At 57.9% G+C, this 18,549-nt stretch overlaps 1 protein-coding gene across 1 annotated transcript in view; it reads left to right on the forward strand.

Moving 5' to 3' along the window:
• The first annotated feature begins 8 nt into the window (after window positions 1–8).
• LOC140410117 (V-type proton ATPase 116 kDa subunit a 2-like) overlaps window positions 9–18,549 on the forward strand; it is a 109,093-nt gene continuing 90,552 nt past the window's right edge. Inside the window, exons 1-6 of the mRNA XM_072498058.1 lie at window positions 9–97; window positions 2,130–2,342; window positions 4,497–4,647; window positions 7,309–7,448; window positions 12,461–12,615; window positions 14,179–14,269. Coding sequence (XP_072354159.1) covers window positions 2,217–2,342; window positions 4,497–4,647; window positions 7,309–7,448; window positions 12,461–12,615; window positions 14,179–14,269 — 663 coding nt within the window. The 5' untranslated portion in view covers window positions 9–97; window positions 2,130–2,216. The remainder of the gene's footprint in view (window positions 98–2,129; window positions 2,343–4,496; window positions 4,648–7,308; window positions 7,449–12,460; window positions 12,616–14,178; window positions 14,270–18,549) is intronic.

Below are 18,549 nucleotides of genomic sequence, written 5' to 3' on the forward strand. Positions count from 1 at the left end.
AAGCTACCATTGCCAGGTTTTCCCCTATCCCGCAACACCGGAGGATCAGCAGGAAACGCTGCAGAGTCTGCAAACTCGAGTGGAGGATCTTAAGTCGGTGAGTGAGAGACTGAACTGAGAGAGAGAGACGGAGAGAGACGGAGAGAGACGGGGAGAGAGAGACGGGGAGAGAGAGACGGGGAGAGAGAGACGGGTAGAGAGAGACGGGTAGAGAGAGAGAGACAGGTAGAGAGAGAGACAGGTAGAGAGAGAGACAGGTAGAGAGAGAGAGACAGGTAGAGAGAGAGACAGGTAGAGAGAGAGAGACAGGTAGAGAGAGAGAGACAGGTAGAGAGAGTCCGGTAGAGAGAGACAGAGCGAGAGAGACGGGGAGAGAGAGACAGGTAGAGAGAGAGAGAGAGAGACAGAGCGAGAGAGACTGGGGGAGAGAGAGAGCAAGACGGGGAGAGAGCAAGACGGGGAGAGAGAGAGACGGGTACAGAGAGACGGGTAGAGAGAGAGAGACAGAGAGAGAGAGAGAGACAGAGCGAGAGAGACTGGGGGAGAGAGAGAGCAAGACGGGGAGAGAGAGAGAGGGGGAGAGAGAGAGAGGGGGAGAGAGAGAGAGGGGGAGAGAGAGAGAGGGGGAGAGAGAGAGAGGGGGAGAGAGAGAGAGGGGGAGAGAGAGAGAGGGGGAGAGAGAGACAGGTAGAGAGAGAGACAGGTAGCGAGATATACAGAGAGAGAAAGACGGGGGGAGAGAGAGAGAGAGACGGGGAGAGAGAGAGACGGAGAGACGGGGAGAGAGAGAGAGACGGGGAGAGAGAGAGATGGAGAGAGACGGGGAGAGAGAGAGACGGGGAGAGAGAGACAGAGAGAGAGAGAGAGAGAGACAGGTAGAGAGAGAGACAGGTAGAGAGAGAGAGACAGGTAGACAGCGAGACGGGTACAGAGAGACGGGTAGAGAGAGAGAGACAGAAAGAGAGAGAGACAGAGCGAGAGAGACTGGGGGAGAGAGAGAGCAAGACGGGGAGAGAGAGAGAGGGGGAGAGAGAGACAGGTAGAGAGAGAGACAGGTAGCGAGATAGACAGGTAGAGAGAGAGAGACAGGTAGACAGCGAGACGGGTACAGAGAGACGGGTAGAGAGAGAGAGACAGAGAGAGAGAGAGAGACAGAGCGAGAGAGACTGGGGGAGAGAGAGAGCAAGACGGGGAGAGAGAGAGAGGGGGAGAGAGAGACAGGTAGAGAGAGAGACAGGTAGCGAGATAGACAGGTAGAGAGAGAGACAGAGAGAGAAAGACGGGGGGAGAGAGAGAGAGAGACGGGGAGAGAGAGAGACGGAGAGACGGGGAGAGAGAGAGACGGAGAGAGACTGGGAGAGAGAGAGACGGGGAGAGAAAGAGAGACAGAGAGAGAGATGGGGAAAGAGAGAGAGAGAGAGAGATGGGGAAAGAGAGAGAGAGAGAGAGAGATGGGGAAAGAGAGAGAGAGAGACGGGTAGAGAGAGAGACGGAGAGGGAGAGAGAGACGGGAAGAGAGAGAGAGAGACAGAGTAGAGAGAGAGACGGAGAGAGAGACGGGGACAGAGAGACAGAGAGAGAGAGAGAGACAGAGAGAGAGAGAGACAGAGAGGGAGAGAGAGAGAGAGCCGGAGGTGGGGGGGGGGGGGGGGGGGGAGAGAGAGCGAGATGGGGAGAGAGAATATGCTACAGAGAGAATTAATTATGTGGAAGGGGAGCGATCAAGCGGGGCTGCTTTGTCCTGGATGGTGTCGAGCTTCTCGAGGGTTGTTGGAGCTGCGCTCACCCAGGCAAGTGGAGACTTTCCCTCACACTCCTGACTTGTGCCTTGTCGATGGGGGACAGGCTTCGGGGGGGTCAGGAGGTGAGTTACTCTCCGCAGGATTCCCAGCCTCTGACCTGCTCTGGTAGCCACAGTATTAATGTGGCTGGGCCCAGTTCAGTTTCTGATCAATGGTTACCCCCAGGATGTGGATTGTGGGGGATTCAGCGATGGGAATGCTGTCGAATGTCAAGGGGGCGATGGTTCGATCCTCTCTTGTCGGAGATGGTCGTTGCCGGGCACGTGTGTGGCGCGAATGTAACGTGGCCCTGACTCTCTCCCCCTCTCTCCGCCCCCTCTCCCACAGGTCCTGAACAAGACGGAGGAATACCTGACCCAGATACTACAAAAGGTTGTCCACGTGCTCCATCCCTGGGCAGTGAGGATTCGCAAAATGAAAGCCATTTACCTCATCCTCAACCAGTGTAACTTCGACATAACTGGCAAGTGTCTGATTGCTGAGGTCTGGTGTCCCTCCTCCGACCTGCAGAGACTTCAGGTGGCACTGGAGCTGGGCTCGGTACGTAACTATCTGTCTGTGACCTCCCTCCCTATCTCCGTCACCTCCTCCAACCCCAACAACCCTCCCGATCTCCGTCACCTCCTCCAGCCCTCCCTCCCTATCTCCGTCACCTCCTCCAGCCCCTACAACCCTCCCGATCTCTGTCACCTCCTCCAGCCCCTACAACCCTCCCTATCTCAGTAACCTCCTCCAGCCCCTACAACCCTCCCTATCTCTGTAACCTCCTCCAGCCCTCCCTCCCAATCTCTGTAACCTCCGCCAGCCCTCCCTCCCTATCTCTGTAACCTCCTACAGCCCCTACAACCCTCCCTATCTCTGTCACCTCCTCCAGCCCTCCCTCCCTATCTGTCACCTCCTCCAGCCCTCCCTCCCTATCTCTGTCACCTCCTCCAGCCCACCCTCCCTATCGCTGTAACCTCCTCCAGCCCCTACAACCCTCCCTATCTCTGTCACCTCCTCCAGCCCTCCCTCCCTATCTCAGTCACCTCCTCCAGCCCTCCCTCCCTATCTCTGTCACCTCCTCCAGCCCACCCTCCCTATCTCTGTAACCTCCTCCAGCCCTCCCTCCCTATCTCTGTCACCTCCTCCAGCCCTCCCTCCCAATCTCTGTAACCTCCGCCAGCCCTCCCTCCCTATCTCTGTAACCTCCTACAGCCCCTACAACCCTCCCTATCTCTGTCACCTCCTCCAGCCCTCCCTCCCTATCTCTGTCACCTCCTCCAGCCCTCCCTCCCTATCTCTGTCACCTCCTCCAGCCCACCCTCCCTATCGCTGTAACCTCCTCCAGCCCCTACAACCCTCCCTATCTCTGCAACCTCCTCCAGCTCCTAGAACCCTTCCTATCTCTGTAACCTCCTCCAGCCCTCCCTCCCTGTCTCTGTAACCTCCTCCAGCCCCTACAACCCTCCCTATATCTGTAACCTCCTCCAGCCCCCACAACCCTCCCTATCTCTGTTACCTCCAGCCCCCACAACCCTCCCTATGTCTGTACCCTCCTCCAACCCCACACCCCTCCCTATCTCTGTAACCTCCTCCAGCCCCTACAAACCTCCCTATCTCTGTAACCTCCTCCAGCCCCTACAATCCTCCCTATCTCTGTAACCTCCTCCAGTCCCTACAACCCTCCCTATCTCTGAAACCTCCTCCAGTCCCCCTACAACGCTCTCTATCTCTGAAACCTCCTCCAGTTCCCCTACAACCCTCCCTATCTCTGTAGCCTCCTCCAGCTCCTACAACCCTCCCTATCTCTGAAACCTCCTCCAGTTCCCCTACAACCCTCCCTATCTCTGAACCCTCCTCCAGTCCCCCTACAACCCCCCCTATCTCTCTAACCTCCCCCCAGACCCCACAACCTCGATATCATGATTTGGATCTGGGGGTACCAAATGTAATATTGCCAATATGATGGACAAAGCGAGACATGAATGTGCGTCGTGAGGAAGATGTGAAATAACTACAGGTGGATTTGGACAGATTTGGTGATTGGTCAGGAACATGGCAGATGGAATATAATGTGGAAAACTGTGAGGTCATCCACTTTGGGAGAAGGAACAGACGGGCCGGGTGTTTCGTAAATGGCAAAAATGAGGGTTAACAGATTCCCGATTAACAATAGCGTAGTTATGGCGGCTCGGTGGGCAGAGTGGTTACCGCTGCTGCCTCACGGCGCCGAGGCCCCGGGTTCGATCCCAGCCCCGGGGTGGAGTTTGCACAACCTCCCCGTGTCTGCGTGGGTTTCGCTCCCACAACAAAGATGCGCAGGCTAGGTGGATTGGCCACGCTAAATTGCCCCTAAATTTATGCAAAAAGCAACAGCGTAGAGGACTAAGGGGAGAGTAAAAGGCAGGGAAGGTTGGACAGGATAGTATTGAAGGCCAGCAGCGTTGATGGACCGAATGGCCTCCTGTTCCGATATGTCCCTTCATCGAACAGATCGTCATCAATGACCATCATCCTTTGCTTTGGGAAACGTGACCTCTGACCTCTGTGCTGCCCCTGGCAACTGAGGGTTTTTCGGGGTGGGGGGGTGCGGTTGGGGGGCAACGTGCCGCAGGGGTGAAGAGTTAAGCCGCCCGGTGTGGCGGAGAAATGCCTCCCGCCCCCCCCCGCCTCTGGGATTCGCTCACTTGTCGCTCTGTCCTCATTTCCCAGCGCAAGGCCGGAGCCACCGTCCCGTCCTTCTACACCCAGATCCCGACCACGCAGAATCGGCCCACCCTCAACCGCACAAACCAATTCACCGCCGGATTCCAGAGCATCGTCGACGCCTACGGAGTGGGGACTTATCAGGAGGTCAACCCAGGTAGGATCATAACTGTGGGAGCGCCGCACTGTCAGAGGGTCAGTACTGAGGGAGTGCCGCACTGTCAGAGGGTCAGTACTGAGGGAGTGCCGCACTGTCAGAGGGTCAGTACTGAGGGAGCGCCGCACTGTCAGAGGGTCAGTACTGAGGGAGTGCCGCACTGTCAGAGAGTCAGTACTGAGGGAGTGCCGCACTGTCAGAGGGTCAGTACTGAGGGAGTGCTGCACTATCAGAGGGTCAGTACTGAGGGAGTGCTGCACTGTCGGAGGGTCCGTACTGAGGGAGTGCCACACTGTCAGAGGGTCCGTACTGAAGGAGTGCCGCACTGTCAGAGGGTCAGTACTGAGGGAGTGCTGCACTGTCAGAGGGTCAGTACTGAGGGAGTGCCACACTGTCAGAGGGTCCGTACTGAAGGAGTGCCGCACTGTCAGAGGGTCAGTACTGAGGGAGTGCTGCACTGTCAGAGGGTCAGTACTGAGAGAGTGCTGCACTGTCAGAGGGTCAGTACTGAGGGAGTGCCGCACTGTCAGAGGGTCAGTATTGAGGGAGTGCCGCACTGTCAGAGGGTCAGTATTGAGGGAGTGCCGCACTGTCAGAGGGTCAGTACTGAGGCAGTACCGCACTGTCAGAGGGTCAGTACTGAGGGAGTGGCGCACTGTCAGAGGGTCAGTACTGAGGGAGTGATGCACTGTCAGAGGGTCAGTACTGAGGGAGTGCCGCACTGTCAGAGGGTCAGTACTGAGGGAGTGCTGCACTGTCAGAGGGTCAGTACTGAGGGAGTGCCGCACTGTCAGAGGGTCAGTACTGAGGGAGTGCCGCACTGTCAGAGGGTCAGTACTGAGGGAGTGCTGAACTGTCAGAGGGTCAGTACTGAGGGAGTGCCGCACTGTCAGAGGGTCAGTACTGAGGGAGTGCCGCACTGTCAGAGGGTCAGTACTGAGGGAGTGCCGCACTGTCAGAGGGTCAGTACTGAGGGAGTGCCGCACTGTCAGAGGGTCAGTACTGAGGGAGTGCCGCACTGTCAGAGGGTCAGTACTGAGGGAGTGCTGCACTGTCAGAGGGTCAGTACTGAGGGAGTGCTGCACTGTCAGAGGGTCAGTACTGAGGGAGTGCTGCACTGTCAGAGGGTCAGTACTGAGGGAGTGCTGCACTGTCAGAGGGTCAGTACTGAGGGAGTGCTGCACTGTCAGAGGGTCAGTACTGAGGGAGTGCTGCACTGTCAGAGGGTCAGTACTGAGTGAGTGCTGCACTGTCAGAGGGTCAGTACTGAGGGAGTGCCGCACTGTCAGAGGGTCAGTACTGAGGGAGTGCCGCACTGTCAGAGGGTCAGTACTGAGGGAGTGCCGCACTGTCAGAGGGTCAATACTGAGGGAGTGCTGCACTGTCAGAGGGTCAGTACTGAGGGAGTGCCGCACTGTCAGAGGGTCAGTACTGAGGGAGTGCCGCACTGTAAGACGGTCAGTACTGAGGGAGTGCCGCACTGTCAGAGGGTCAGTACTGAGAGAGTGCTGCACTGTCAGAGGGTCAGCACTGAGGGAGTGCCGCACTGTCAGAGGGTCAATACTGAGGGAGTGCTGCACTGTCAGAGGGTCAATACTGAGGGAGTGCTGCACTGTCAGAGGGTCAGTACTGAGGGAGTGCCGCACTGTCAGAGGGTCAGTACTGAGGGAGTGCCGCACTGTCAGAGGGTCAGTACTGAGGGAGTGCCGCACTGTCAGAGGGTCAGTACTGAGAGAGTGCTGCACTGTCAGAGGGTCAGTACTGAGAGAGTGCCGCACTGTCAGAGGGTCAGTACTGAGAGAGTGCTGCACTGTCAGAGGGTCAGTACTGAGGGAGTGTCGCACTGTCAGAGGGTCAGTACTGAGGGAGTGCTGCACTGTCAGAGGGTCAGTACTGAGGGAGTGCTGCACTGTCAGAGGGTCAGTACTGAGGGAGTGCCGCACTGTCAGAGGGTCAGTACTGAGGGAGTGCCGCACTGTCAGAGGGTCAGTACTGAGGGAGTGCTGCACTGTCAGAGGGTCAGTACTGAGGGAGTGCCGCACTGTCAGAGGGTCAGTACTGAGAGAGTGCTGCACTGTCAGAGGGTCAGTACTGAGGGAGTGCCGCACTGTCAGAGGGGCAGTACTGAGGGAGTGCTGCACTGTCAGAGGGTCAGTACTGAGGGAGTGCCGCACTGTCAGAGGGTCAGTATTGAGGGAGTGCCGCACTGTCAGAGGGTCAGTACTGAGGGAGTGCCGCACTGTCAGAGGGTCAGTACTGAGGGAGTGCCGCACTGTCAGAGGGTCAGTACTGGGGGAGTGCAGCACTGTCAGAGGGTCAGTACTGAGGGAGTGCCGCACTGTCAGAGGGTCAGTAATGAGGGAGTGCCGCACTGTCAGAGGGTCAGTACTGAGGGAGTGCCGCACTGTCAGAGGGTCAGTACTGAGGGAGTGCCGCACTGACAGAGGGTCAGTACTGAGGGAGTGCCGCACTGTAAGACGGTCAGTACTGAGGGAGTGCCGCACTGTCAGAGGGTCAGTACTGAGGGAGTGCTCACTGTCAGAGGGTCAGTACTGAGGGAGTGCCGCACTGTCAGAGGGTCAGTACTGAGGGAGTGCCGCACTGTCAGAGAGTCAGTAATGAATGATCGTTGCTACGCTCTCTCCCGCCCTCTCTCTCCAGCTATCTACACCATTATCACGTTTCCATTCCTGTTTGCGGTGATGTTTGGTGATGTCGGACACGGTTTAATCATGTCGCTCTTTGCTGCTTGGATGGTGTATAATGAGAATGATCACCAACTCAAAAAAGAGACAAATGAGGTAAGACTGAGTTCAGTTCAGGAACAGGAGGAGGCCCCATTCAGCCCCTTCTCCAGCCAGTTACACAGGAACAGGAGGAGGCCCCATTCAGCCCCTTCTCCAGCCTGTTACACAGGAACAGGAGGAGGCACCATTCAGCCCCTTCTCCAGCCTGTTACACAGGAACAGGAGGAGGCCCCATTCAGCCCCTTCTCCAGCCTGTTACACAGGAACAGGAGGAGGACCCATTCAGCCCCTTCTCCAGCCTGTAACACAGGAACAGGAGGAGGCCCCATTCAGCCCCTTCTCCAGCCCGTTACACAGGAACAGGAGGCCCCATTCAGCCCCTTCTCCAGCCCGTTACACAGGAACAGGAGGAGGCTCCATTCAGCCCCTTCTCCAGCCTGTTACACAGGAACAGGAGGAGGCCCCATTCAGCCCCTTCTCCAGCCTGTTACACAGGAACAGGAGGCCCCATTCAGCCCCTTCTCCAGCCCGTTACACAGGAACAGGAGGAGGCTCCATTCAGCCCCTTCTCCAGCCTGTTACACAGGAACAGGAGGAGGCCCCATTCAGCCCCTTCTCCAGCCCGTTACACAGGAACAGGAGGAGGCCCCATTCAGCCTCTTCTCCAGCCCTTTCCACAGGAACAGGAGGCCCCATTCAGCCCCTTCTCCAGCCTGTTACACAGGAACAGGAGGAGGCCCCATTCAGCCCCTTCTCCAGCCTGTTACACAGGAACAGGAGGAGGCCCCATTCAGCCCCTTCTCCAGCCTGTTACACAGGAACAGGAGGAGGCCCCATTCAGCCCCTTCTCCAGCCTGTTACACAGGAACAGGAGGAGGCCCCATTCAGCCCCTTCTCCAGCCTGTTACACAGGAACAGGAGGAGGCCCCATTCAGCCCCTTCTCCAGCCTGTTACACAGGAACAGGAGAAGGCCCCATTCAGCCCCTTCTCCAGCCTGTTACACAGGAACAGGAGGAGGCCCCATTCAGCCCCTTCTCCAGCCTGTTACACAGGAACAGGAGGAGGCCCCATTCAGCCCCTTCTCCAGCCCGTTACACAGGAACAGGAGGAGGCCCCATTCAGCCCCTTCTCCAGCCTGTTACACAGGAACAGGAGGAGGCCCATTCAGCCCCTTCTCCAGCCCGTTACACAGGAACAGGAGGAGGCTCCATTCAGCCCCTTCTCCAGCCTGTTACACAGGAACAGGAGGAGGCCCCATTCAGCCCCTTCTCCAGCCCGTTACACAGGAACAGGAGGAGGCCCCATTCAGCCCCTTCTCCAGCCCTTTCCACAGGAACAGGAGGCCCCATTCAGCCCCTTCTCCAGCCTGTTACACAGGAACAGGAGGAGGCCCCATTCAGCCCCTTCTCCAGCCTGTTACACAGGAACAGGAGGAGGCCCCATTCAGCCCCTTCTCCAGCCTGTTACACAGGAACAGGAGGAGGCCCCATTCAGCCCCTTCTCCAGCCTGTTACACAGGAACAGGAGGAGGCCCCATTCAGCCCCTTCTCCAGCCTGTTACACAGGAACAGGAGGAGGCCCCATTCAGCCCCTTCTCCAGCCTGTTACACAGGAACAGGAGAAGGCCCCATTCAGCCCCTTCTCCAGCCTGTTACACAGGAACAGGAGGAGGCCCCATTCAGCCCCTTCTCCAGCCTGTTACACAGGAACAGGAGGAGGCCCCATTCAGCCCCTTCTCCAGCCCGTTACACAGGAACAGGAGGAGGCCCCATTCAGCCCCTTCTCCAGCCTGTTACACAGGAACAGGAGGAGGCCCCATTCAGCCCCTTCTCCAGCCTGTTACACAGGAACAGGAGGAGGCCCCATTCAGCCCCTTCTCCAGCCTGTTACACAGGAACAGGAGAAGGCCCCATTCAGCCCCTTCTCCAGCCTGTTACACAGCAACAGGAGGAGGCCCCATTCAGCCCCTTCTCCAGCCTGTTACACAGGAACAGGAGGAGTCCCCATTCAGCCCCTTCTCCAGCCTGTTACACAGGAACAGGAGGAGGCCCCATTCAGCCCCTTCTCCAGCCTGTTACACAGGAACAGGAGGAGGCCCCATTCAGCCCCTTCTCCAGCCTGTTCCACAGGAACAGGAGGAGTCCCCATTCAGCCCCTTCTCCAGCCTGTTCCACAGGAACAGGAGGCCCCATTCAGCCCCGTCTACAGCCTGTTACACAGGAACAGGAGGAGGCCCCATTCAGCCCCTTCTCCAGCCCGTTACACAGGAACAGGAGGAGGCCCCATTCAGCCCCTTCTCCAGCCTGTTACACAGGAACAGGAGGAGGCCCCATTCAGCCCCTTCTCCAGCCTGTTACACAGGAACAGGAGGAGGCCCCATTCAGCCCCTTCTCCAGCCTGTTACACAGGAACAGGAGGAGGCTCCATTCAGCCCCTTCTTCAGCCTGTTACACAGGAACAGGAGGTGGCCCCATTCAGCCCCTTCTCCAGCCCGTTACACAGGAACAGGAGGAGGCTCCATTCAGCCCCTTCTCCAGCACATTACACAGGAACAGGAGGAGGCCCCATTCAGCCCCTTCTCCAGCCCGTTACACAGGAACAGGAGGAGGCCCCATTCAGCCCCTTCTCCAGCCTGTTACACAGGAACAGGAGGAGGCCCCATTCAGCCCCTTCTCCAGCCTGTTACACAGGAACAGGAGGAGGCCCCATTGAGCCCCCTCTCCAGCCCGTTACACAGGAACAGGAGGAAGCCCCATTCAGCCCCTTCTCCAGCCTGTTACACAGGAACAGGAGGAGGCTCCATTCAGCCCCTTCTCCAGCCCGTTACACAGGAACAGGAGGAGGCCCCATTCAGCCCCTTCTCCAGCCTGTTACACAGGAACAGGAGGAGGCCCCATTCAGCCCCTTCTCCAGCCCGTTACACAGGAACAGGAGGAGGTCCCATTCAGCCCCTTCTCCAGCCTGTTACACAGGAACAGGAGGAGGCCCCATTTTGCCCCTTCTCCAGCCTGTTGCACAGGAACAGGAGGAGGCCCCATTCAGCCCCTTCTCCAGCCTGTTACACAGGAACAGGAGGAGGCCCCATTCAGCCCCTTCTCCAGCCTGTTACACAGGAACAGGAGGAGGCCCCATTCAGCCCCTTCTCCAGCCTGTTCCACAGGAACAGGAGGAGTCCCCATTCAGCCCCTTCTCCAGCCTGTTCCACAGGAACAGGAGGCCCCATTCAGCCCCGTCTCCAGCCTGTTACACAGGAACAGGAGGAGGCCCCATTCAGCCCCTTCTCCAGCCTGTTACACAGAAACAGGAGGAGGCCCCATTCAGCCCCTTCTCCAGCCTGTTACACAGGAACAGGAGGAGGCCCCATTCAGCCCCCTCTCCAGCCCGTTACACGGGAACAGGAGGAGGCCCCATTCAGCCCCTTCTCCAGCCTGTTACACAGTAACAGGAGGAGGCCCCATTCAGCCTCTTCTCCAGCCTGTTACACAGGAACAGGTGGAGGCCCCATTCAGCCCCTTCTCCAGCCTGTTACACAGGAACAGGAGAAGGCTCCATTCAGCCCCTTCTCCAGCCTGTTACATGGAACAGGAGGAGGCCCCATTCAGCCCCTTCTCCAGCCTGTTACACAGGAACAGGAGGAGTCCCCATTCAGCCCCTTCTCCAGCCTGTTACACAGGAACAGGAGAAGGCTCCATTCAGCCCCTTCTCCAGCCTGTTACATGGAACAGGAGGAGGCCCCATTCAGCCCCTTCTCCAGCCTGTTACACAGGAACAGGAGGAGTCCCCATTCAGCCCCTTCTCCAGCCTGTTACACAGGAACAGGAGGAGGCCCCATTCAGCCCCTTCTCCAGCCTGTTACACAGGAACAGGAGGAGGCCCCATTCAGCCCCTTCTCCAGCCTGTTCCACAGGAACAGGAGGAGTCCCCATTCAGCCCCTTCTCCAGCCTGTTCCACAGGAACAGGAGGCCCCATTCAGCCTCGTCTACAGCCTGTTACACAGGAACAGGAGGAGGCCCCATTCAGCCCCTTCTCCAGCCCGTTACACAGGAACAGGAGGAGGCCCCATTCAGCCCCTTCTCCAGCCTGTTACACAGGAACAGGAGGAGGCCCCATTCAGCCCCTTCTCCAGCCTGTTACACAGGAACAGGAGGAGGCCCCATTCAGCCCCTTCTCCAGCCTGTTACACAGGAACAGGAGGAGGCTCCATTCAGCCCCTTCTTCAGCCTGTTACACAGGAACAGGAGGTGGCCCCATTCAGCCCCTTCTCCAGCCCGTTACACAGGAACAGGAGGAGGCTCCATTCAGCCCCTTCTCCAGCACATTACACAGGAACAGGAGGAGGCCCCATTCAGCCCCTTCTCCAGCCCGTTACACAGGAACAGGAGGAGGCCCCATTCAGCCCCTTCTCCAGCCTGTTACACAGGAACAGGAGGAGGCCCCATTCAGCCCCTTCTCCAGCCTGTTACACAGGAACAGGAGGAGGCCCCATTGAGCCCCCTCTCCAGCCCGTTACACAGGAACAGGAGGAGGCCCCATTCAGCCCCTTCTCCAGCCTGTTACACAGGAACAGGAGGAGGCTCCATTCAGCCCCTTCTCCAGCCCGTTACACAGGAACAGGAGGAGGCCCCATTCAGCCCCTTCTCCAGCCTGTTACACAGGAACAGGAGGAGGCCCCATTCAGCCCCTTCTCCAGCCCGTTACACAGGAACAGGAGGAGGTCCCATTCAGCCCCTTCTCCAGCCTGTTACACAGGAACAGGAGGAGGTCCCATTTTGCCCCTTCTCCAGCCTGTTGCACAGGAACAGGAGGAGGCCCCATTCAGCCCCTTCTCCAGCCTGTTACACAGGAACAGGAGGAGGCCCCATTCAGCCCCTTCTCCAGCCTGTTACACAGGAACAGGAGGAGGCCCCATTCAGCACCTTCTCCAGCCCGTTACACAGGAACAGGAGGAGGCCCCATTCAGCCCCTTCTCAGTGGTTTGGAGAGGTGCAGTGCTGAGAGGGTTGTTGCAGACGGTGAGGTTTGTGTACTGTGAGAGGATAACTGTCCTTTCCTGTGTTCTCTCAGATCTGGAGGATGTTTTTTGACGGCCGCTATCTCATTCTGCTGATGGGCCTGTTCTCCATTTACACGGGATTAATTTACAACGACTGTTTCAGTCTCTCGCTGGCGATCTTCCCTTCTGCCTGGCACGTCAGCCCCATGATCGACCATGTCTGGAGGTAGGTCCCTCATCTATACCTCCATCATTCTGACTCTCGCACTCACACACTGCCTCACTCCCTCACACCCTCCGTCCACACTCCCACCCTACCTTCCCCTCGTACTCACACGCAACAACTCCCATCTCTGTCCCTCCCCCTCCTCCGCTCCCCCTCCTCCGCTCCCCCTCCTCCCTCCCTCGCTCTCCCTCCCCCCCCTCCCCCTCCCCCTCCCTCCCCCTCCCCCTCCCCCCCACCCTCCCCCCTCCCTCCCCCTCCCTCCCTCCCCCCTCCCTCCAACTCCCTCCCTCCCCCTCCCTCCCCCTCCCCCTCCCTCCCTCGAACTCCCACCCTCCCCCTCCCTCGAACTCCCTCCCCCCCCTCCCTCCCTCCCTCCCTCTCCCTGTCTCTCTCTCCCTGTCTCTCTCTCTCTCCCTCCCTGTCTCTCTCTCTCTCTCCCTGTCTCTCTCTCTCCCTCCCTGTCTCTCTCTCTCCCTCCCTGTCTCTCTCTCTCTCTCCCTCCCTGTCTCTCTCTCTCTCTCTCTCTCCCTCCCTGTCTCTCTCTTTCTCTCTCCCTCCCTGTCTTGCTCTCTCTCCCTGTCTCGCTCTCTGTCTCTCTCTCTCTCTCCCTCTCTCTCTCTCTCCCTGTCTTGCGCTCTCTCTCCCTGTCTCGCTCTCTCCCTCTCTGTCTCTCTCTCTCCCTCCCTGTCTCGCTCTCTCCCTGTCTCGCTCTCTCCCTCCCTGTCTCGCTCTCTCCCTCCCTGTCTCGCTCTCTCCCTGTCTCGCTCTCTCCCTCCCTCGCTCTCTCCCTCCCTGTCTCTCTCTCTCTCTCCCTGTCTCTCTCTCTCTCTCTCCCCCTCCCTGTCTCTCTCTTTCTCTCTCCCTCCCTGTCTCGCTCTCTCTCCCTGTCTCGCTCTCTGTCTCTCTCTCTCTCTCCCTCTCTCTCTCCCTCCCTGTCTTGCGCTCTCTCTCCCTGTCTCGCTCTCTCCCTCTCTGTCTCTCTCTCTCCCTCCCTGTCTCGCTCTCTCCCTCCCTGTCTCTCTCTCTCTCTCTCTCTCTCCCTCCCTGTCTCTCTCTCTCTCCCTCCCTGTCTCTCTCTTTCTCTCTCCCTCCCTGTCTCGCTCTCTCTCCCTGTCTCTCTGTCTCTCTCTCTCTCTCCCTCTCTCTCTCCCTCCCTGTCTTGCGCTCTCTCTCCCTGTCTCGCTCTCTCCCTCTCTGTCTCTCTCTCTCCCTCCCTGTCTCGCTCTCTCCCTGTCTCGCTCTCTCCCTCCCTGTCTCTCTCTCTCTCTCTCTCTCTCCCTCCCTGTCTCTCTCTCTCTCCCTCCCTGTCTCTCTCTTTCTCTCTCCCTCCCTGTCTCGCTCTCTCTCCCTGTCTCTCTGTCTCTCTCTCTCTCTCCCTCTCTCTCTCCCTCCCTGTCTCTCTCTCTCCCTCCCTGTCTCGCTCTCTCCCTGTCTCGCTCTCTCCCTCCCTGTCTCGCTCTCTCCCTCCCTGTCTCGCTCCCTTTCTCCTTCCCTCTCTCCGTTGCTTTGTCTGTCTCCGTGATTTGCTCTCTATCTCTCTGTCTGACGACGATACCTCTGCAGTTCCACAGATATTCAACGCGATTCGTACCTCTCGCTCGACCCGAATATAAGCAACGTCTTTGAGGGAGTGTATCCGTTTGGGATTGACCCGGTAAGTGGGCGGAGTATCGTCCGGAACCCCGGCTGGGTTAAGCAGCAGCGTCCGGACAGATTGTCCGACACCCAATGGTGAAGCAGAACATCTTTTAAACCAGTGAAATTTGTCAATCCTGATTCTCCAGAGGAGTTGGCGGTTCGATTGCGGGTTTGTGTCTGTTCAGCTTTAATGCCAGGGGATTGGACCAGGAATTGAGTCGACCTTCCACAAACATTCACTCCCCCCCCCACCCCCGCGCACAGTGTCAGCCGTGTGTCCCATCTACAAGATGCACAGCAGCGACTCACCGAGGTTCCTCAGGCAGCACCTTCCAAACCCACGCCCACCTCCATCTAGAAGGACAAGAGCAGCAGATACCTGGGAACCCCCCCCCCCCCCCCCCACCTGGAGGCTCCCCTCCAAGTCACTCCCCACCCCGACTGGGAAATATATCGGCCGTTCCTTCACTGTCGCCGGGGCAACAGCCTGGAACTCCCTCCCTAACAGCACAGCGGGTGTACCTACACCTCGGGGACGGCAGCGGCTCAAGAAGACAGCTCACCCCCACCTTCTGAAGGGGCAACTCGGGACGGGCAACAAATGCTGGGCCTCACCAGCGACTCCCACACCCCGTAAATTACTTCTTAAAAATTTCCTGAGGTTTGCTGACAACACTGAACTCGGTGGGAATGTGAGTGGCGAGGAGGATGTTGGGAATGTGAGTGGCGAGGAGGATGTTGGGAATGTGAGTGGCGAGGAGGATGTTGGGAATGTGAGTGGCGAGGAGGATGTTGGGAGTGTGAGTGGCGAGGAGGATGTTGGGAGTGAGTGGCGAGGAGGATGTTGGGAATGTGAGTGGCGAGGAGGATGTTGGGAATGTGAGTGGCGAGGAGGATGTTGGGAATGTGAGTGGCAAGGAGGATGTTGGGAATGTGAGTGGCGAGGAGGATGTTGGGGTTGTGAGTGGCGAGGAGGATGTTGGGAATGTGAGTGGCGAGGAGGATGTTGGGGTTGTGAGTGGCGAGGAGGATGTTGGGAATGTGAGTGGCGAGGAGGATGTTGGGGATGTGAGTGGCGAGGAGGATGTTGGCAATGTGAGTGGCGAGGAGGATGTGGGGAATGTGAATGGCGAGGAGGATGTTGGGGATTTGAGTGACGAGGAGGATGTTGGGGTTGTGAGTGGCGAGGAGGATGTTGGGGTTGTGAGTGGCGAGGAGGATGTTGGGAATGTGAGTGGCGAGGAGGATGTTGGGGTTGTGAGTGACGAGGAGGATGTTGGGGATGTGAGTGGCGAGGAGGATGTTGGGGATGTGAGTGGCGAGGAGGATGTTGGGGATGTGAGTGGCGAGGAGGATGTTGGCAATGTGAGTGGCGAGGAGGATGTTGGGAATGTGAGTGGCGAGGAGGATGTTGGGAATGTGAGTGGCGAGGAGGATGTTGGGAATGTGAGTGGCGAGGAGGATGTTGGGGATGTGAGTGGCGAGGAGGATGTTGGCAATGTGAGTGGCGAGGAGGATGTTGGGAATGTGAGTGGCGAGGAGGATGTTGGGGTTGTGAGTGGCGAGGAGGATGTTGGGAATGTGAGTGGCGAGGAGGATGTTGGGGATGTGAGTGGCGAGGAGGATGTGGGGAATGTGAGTGGCGAGGAGGATGTTGGGAATGTGAGTGGTGAGGAGGATGTTGGGAATGTGAGTGGCGAGGAGGATGTGGGGAATGTGAGTGGTGAGGAGGATGTTGGGAGTGTGAGTGGCGAGGAGGATGTTGGCAATGTGAGTGGCGAGGAGGATGTTGGCAATGTGAGTGGCGAGGAGGATGTTGGGAATGTGAGTGGTGAGGTGGATGTTGGGGATGTGAGTGGCGAGGAGGATGTTGGGGATGTGAGTGGCGAGGAGTATGTTGGGGTTGTGAGTGGCGAGGAGGATGTTGGGAATGTGAGTGGCGAGGAGGATGTTGGGAGTGTGAGTGGCGAGGAGGATGTTCGGAGTGTGAGTGGCGAGGAGGATGTTGGCAATGTGAGTGGCGAGGAGGATGTTGGCAATGTGAGTGGCGAGGAGGATGTTGGCAATGTGAGTGGCGAGGAGGATGTTGGCAATGTGAGTGGCGAGGAGGATGTTGGCAATGTGAGTGGCGAGGAGGATGTTGGGAATGTGAGTGGCGAGGAGGATGTTGGGGATGTGAGTGGTGAGGACGATGTTGGGGGTGTGAGTGGTGAGGAGGATGTTGGAAGTGTGAGTGGTGAGGAGGATGCTGGGGATGTGAGTGGCGAGGAGGATGTTGGGGAATGTGAGTGACGAGGAGGATGTTGGGGAATGTGAGTGGCGAGGAGGATGTTGGGGATGTGAGTGGCGAGGAGGATGTTGGCAATGTGAGTGGCGAGGAGGATGTGGGGAATGTGAATGGCGAGGAGGATGTTGGGGATTTGAGTGACGAGGAGGATGTTGGGGTTGTGAGTGGCGAGGAGGATGTTGGGGTTGTGAGTGGCGAGGAGGATGTTGGGAATGTGAGTGGCGAGGAGGATGTTGGGGTTGTGAGTGGCGAGGAGGATGTTGGGAATGTGAGTGGCGAGGAGGATGTTGGGGATGTGAGTGGCGAGGAGGATGTTGGCAATGTGAGTGGCGAGGAGGATGTGGGGAATGTGAATGGCGAGGAGGATGTTGGGGATTTGAGTGACGAGGAGGATGTTGGGGTTGTGAGTGGCGAGGAGGATGTTGGGGTTGTGAGTGGCGAGGAGGATGTTGGGAATGTGAGTGGCGAGGAGGATGTTGGGGTTGTGAGTGACGAGGAGGATGTTGGGGATGTGAGTGGCGAGGAGGATGTTGGGGATGTGAGTGGCGAGGAGGATGTTGGGGATGTGAGTGGCGAGGAGGATGTTGGCAATGTGAGTGGCGAGGAGGATGTTGGGAATGTGAGTGGCGAGGAGGATGTTGGGAATGTGAGTGGCGAGGAGGATGTTGGGAATGTGAGTGGCGAGGAGGATGTTGGGGATGTGAGTGGCGAGGAGGATGTTGGCAATGTGAGTGGCGAGGAGGATGTTGGGAATGTGAGTGGCGAGGAGGATGTTGGGGTTGTGAGTGGCGAGGAGGATGTTGGGAATGTGAGTGGCGAGGAGGATGTTGGGGATGTGAGTGGCGAGGAGGATGTGGGGAATGTGAGTGGCGAGGAGGATGTTGGGAATGTGAGTGGTGAGGAGGATGTTGGGAATGTGAGTGGCGAGGAGGATGTGGGGAATGTGAGTGGTGAGGAGGATGTTGGGAGTGTGAGTGGCGAGGAGGATGTTGGCAATGTGAGTGGCGAGGAGGATGTTGGCAATGTGAGTGGCGAGGAGGATGTTGGGAATGTGAGTGGTGAGGTGGATGTTGGGGATGTGAGTGGCGAGGAGGATGTTGGGGATGTGAGTGGCGAGGAGTATGTTGGGGTTGTGAGTGGCGAGGAGGATGTTGGGAATGTGAGTGGCGAGGAGGATGTTGGGAGTGTGAGTGGCGAGGAGGATGTTCGGAGTGTGAGTGGCGAGGAGGATGTTGGCAATGTGAGTGGCGAGGAGGATGTTGGCAATGTGAGTGGCGAGGAGGATGTTGGCAATGTGAGTGGCGAGGAGGATGTTGGCAATGTGAGTGGCGAGGAGGATGTTGGCAATGTGAGTGGCGAGGAGGATGTTGGGAATGTGAGTGGCGAGGAGGATGTTGGGGATGTGAGTGGTGAGGACGATGTTGGGGGTGTGAGTGGTGAGGAGGATGTTGGAAGTGTGAGTGGTGAGGAGGATGCTGGGGATGTGAGTGGCGAGGAGGATGTTGGGAGTGTGAGTGGTGAGGAGGATGTTGGGAATGTGAGTGGTGAGGAGGATGCTGGGGATGTGAGTGGCGAGGAGGATGTTGGAAGTGTGAGTGGCGAGGAGGATGTTGGGGATGTGAGTGGCGAGGACGATGTTGGGGGTGTGAGTGGTGAGGAGGATGTTGGAAGTGTGAGTGGTGAGGAGGATGCTGGGGATGTGAGTGGCGAGGAGGATGTTGGGAGTGTGAGTGGTGAGGAGGATGTTGGGAATGTGAGTGGTGAGGAGGATGCTGGGGATGTGAGTGGCGAGGAGGATGTTGGAAGTGTGAGTGGCGAGGAGGATGTTGGGGATGTGAGTGGCGAGGAGGATGTTGGGAATGTGTGTGGCGAGGAGGATGTTGGGAATGTGAGTGGCGAGGAGGATGTTGGAAGTGTGAATGGCGAGGAGGATGTTGGGGATGTGAGTGGCGAGGAGGATGTTGGGGTTGTGAGTGGCGAGGAGGATGTTGGGAATGTGTGTGGCGAGG

The sequence above is a fragment of the Scyliorhinus torazame genome, chromosome 4 (assembly GCF_047496885.1).
Source record: "Scyliorhinus torazame isolate Kashiwa2021f chromosome 4, sScyTor2.1, whole genome shotgun sequence".
NCBI lineage: Eukaryota > Metazoa > Chordata > Chondrichthyes > Carcharhiniformes > Scyliorhinidae > Scyliorhinus > Scyliorhinus torazame.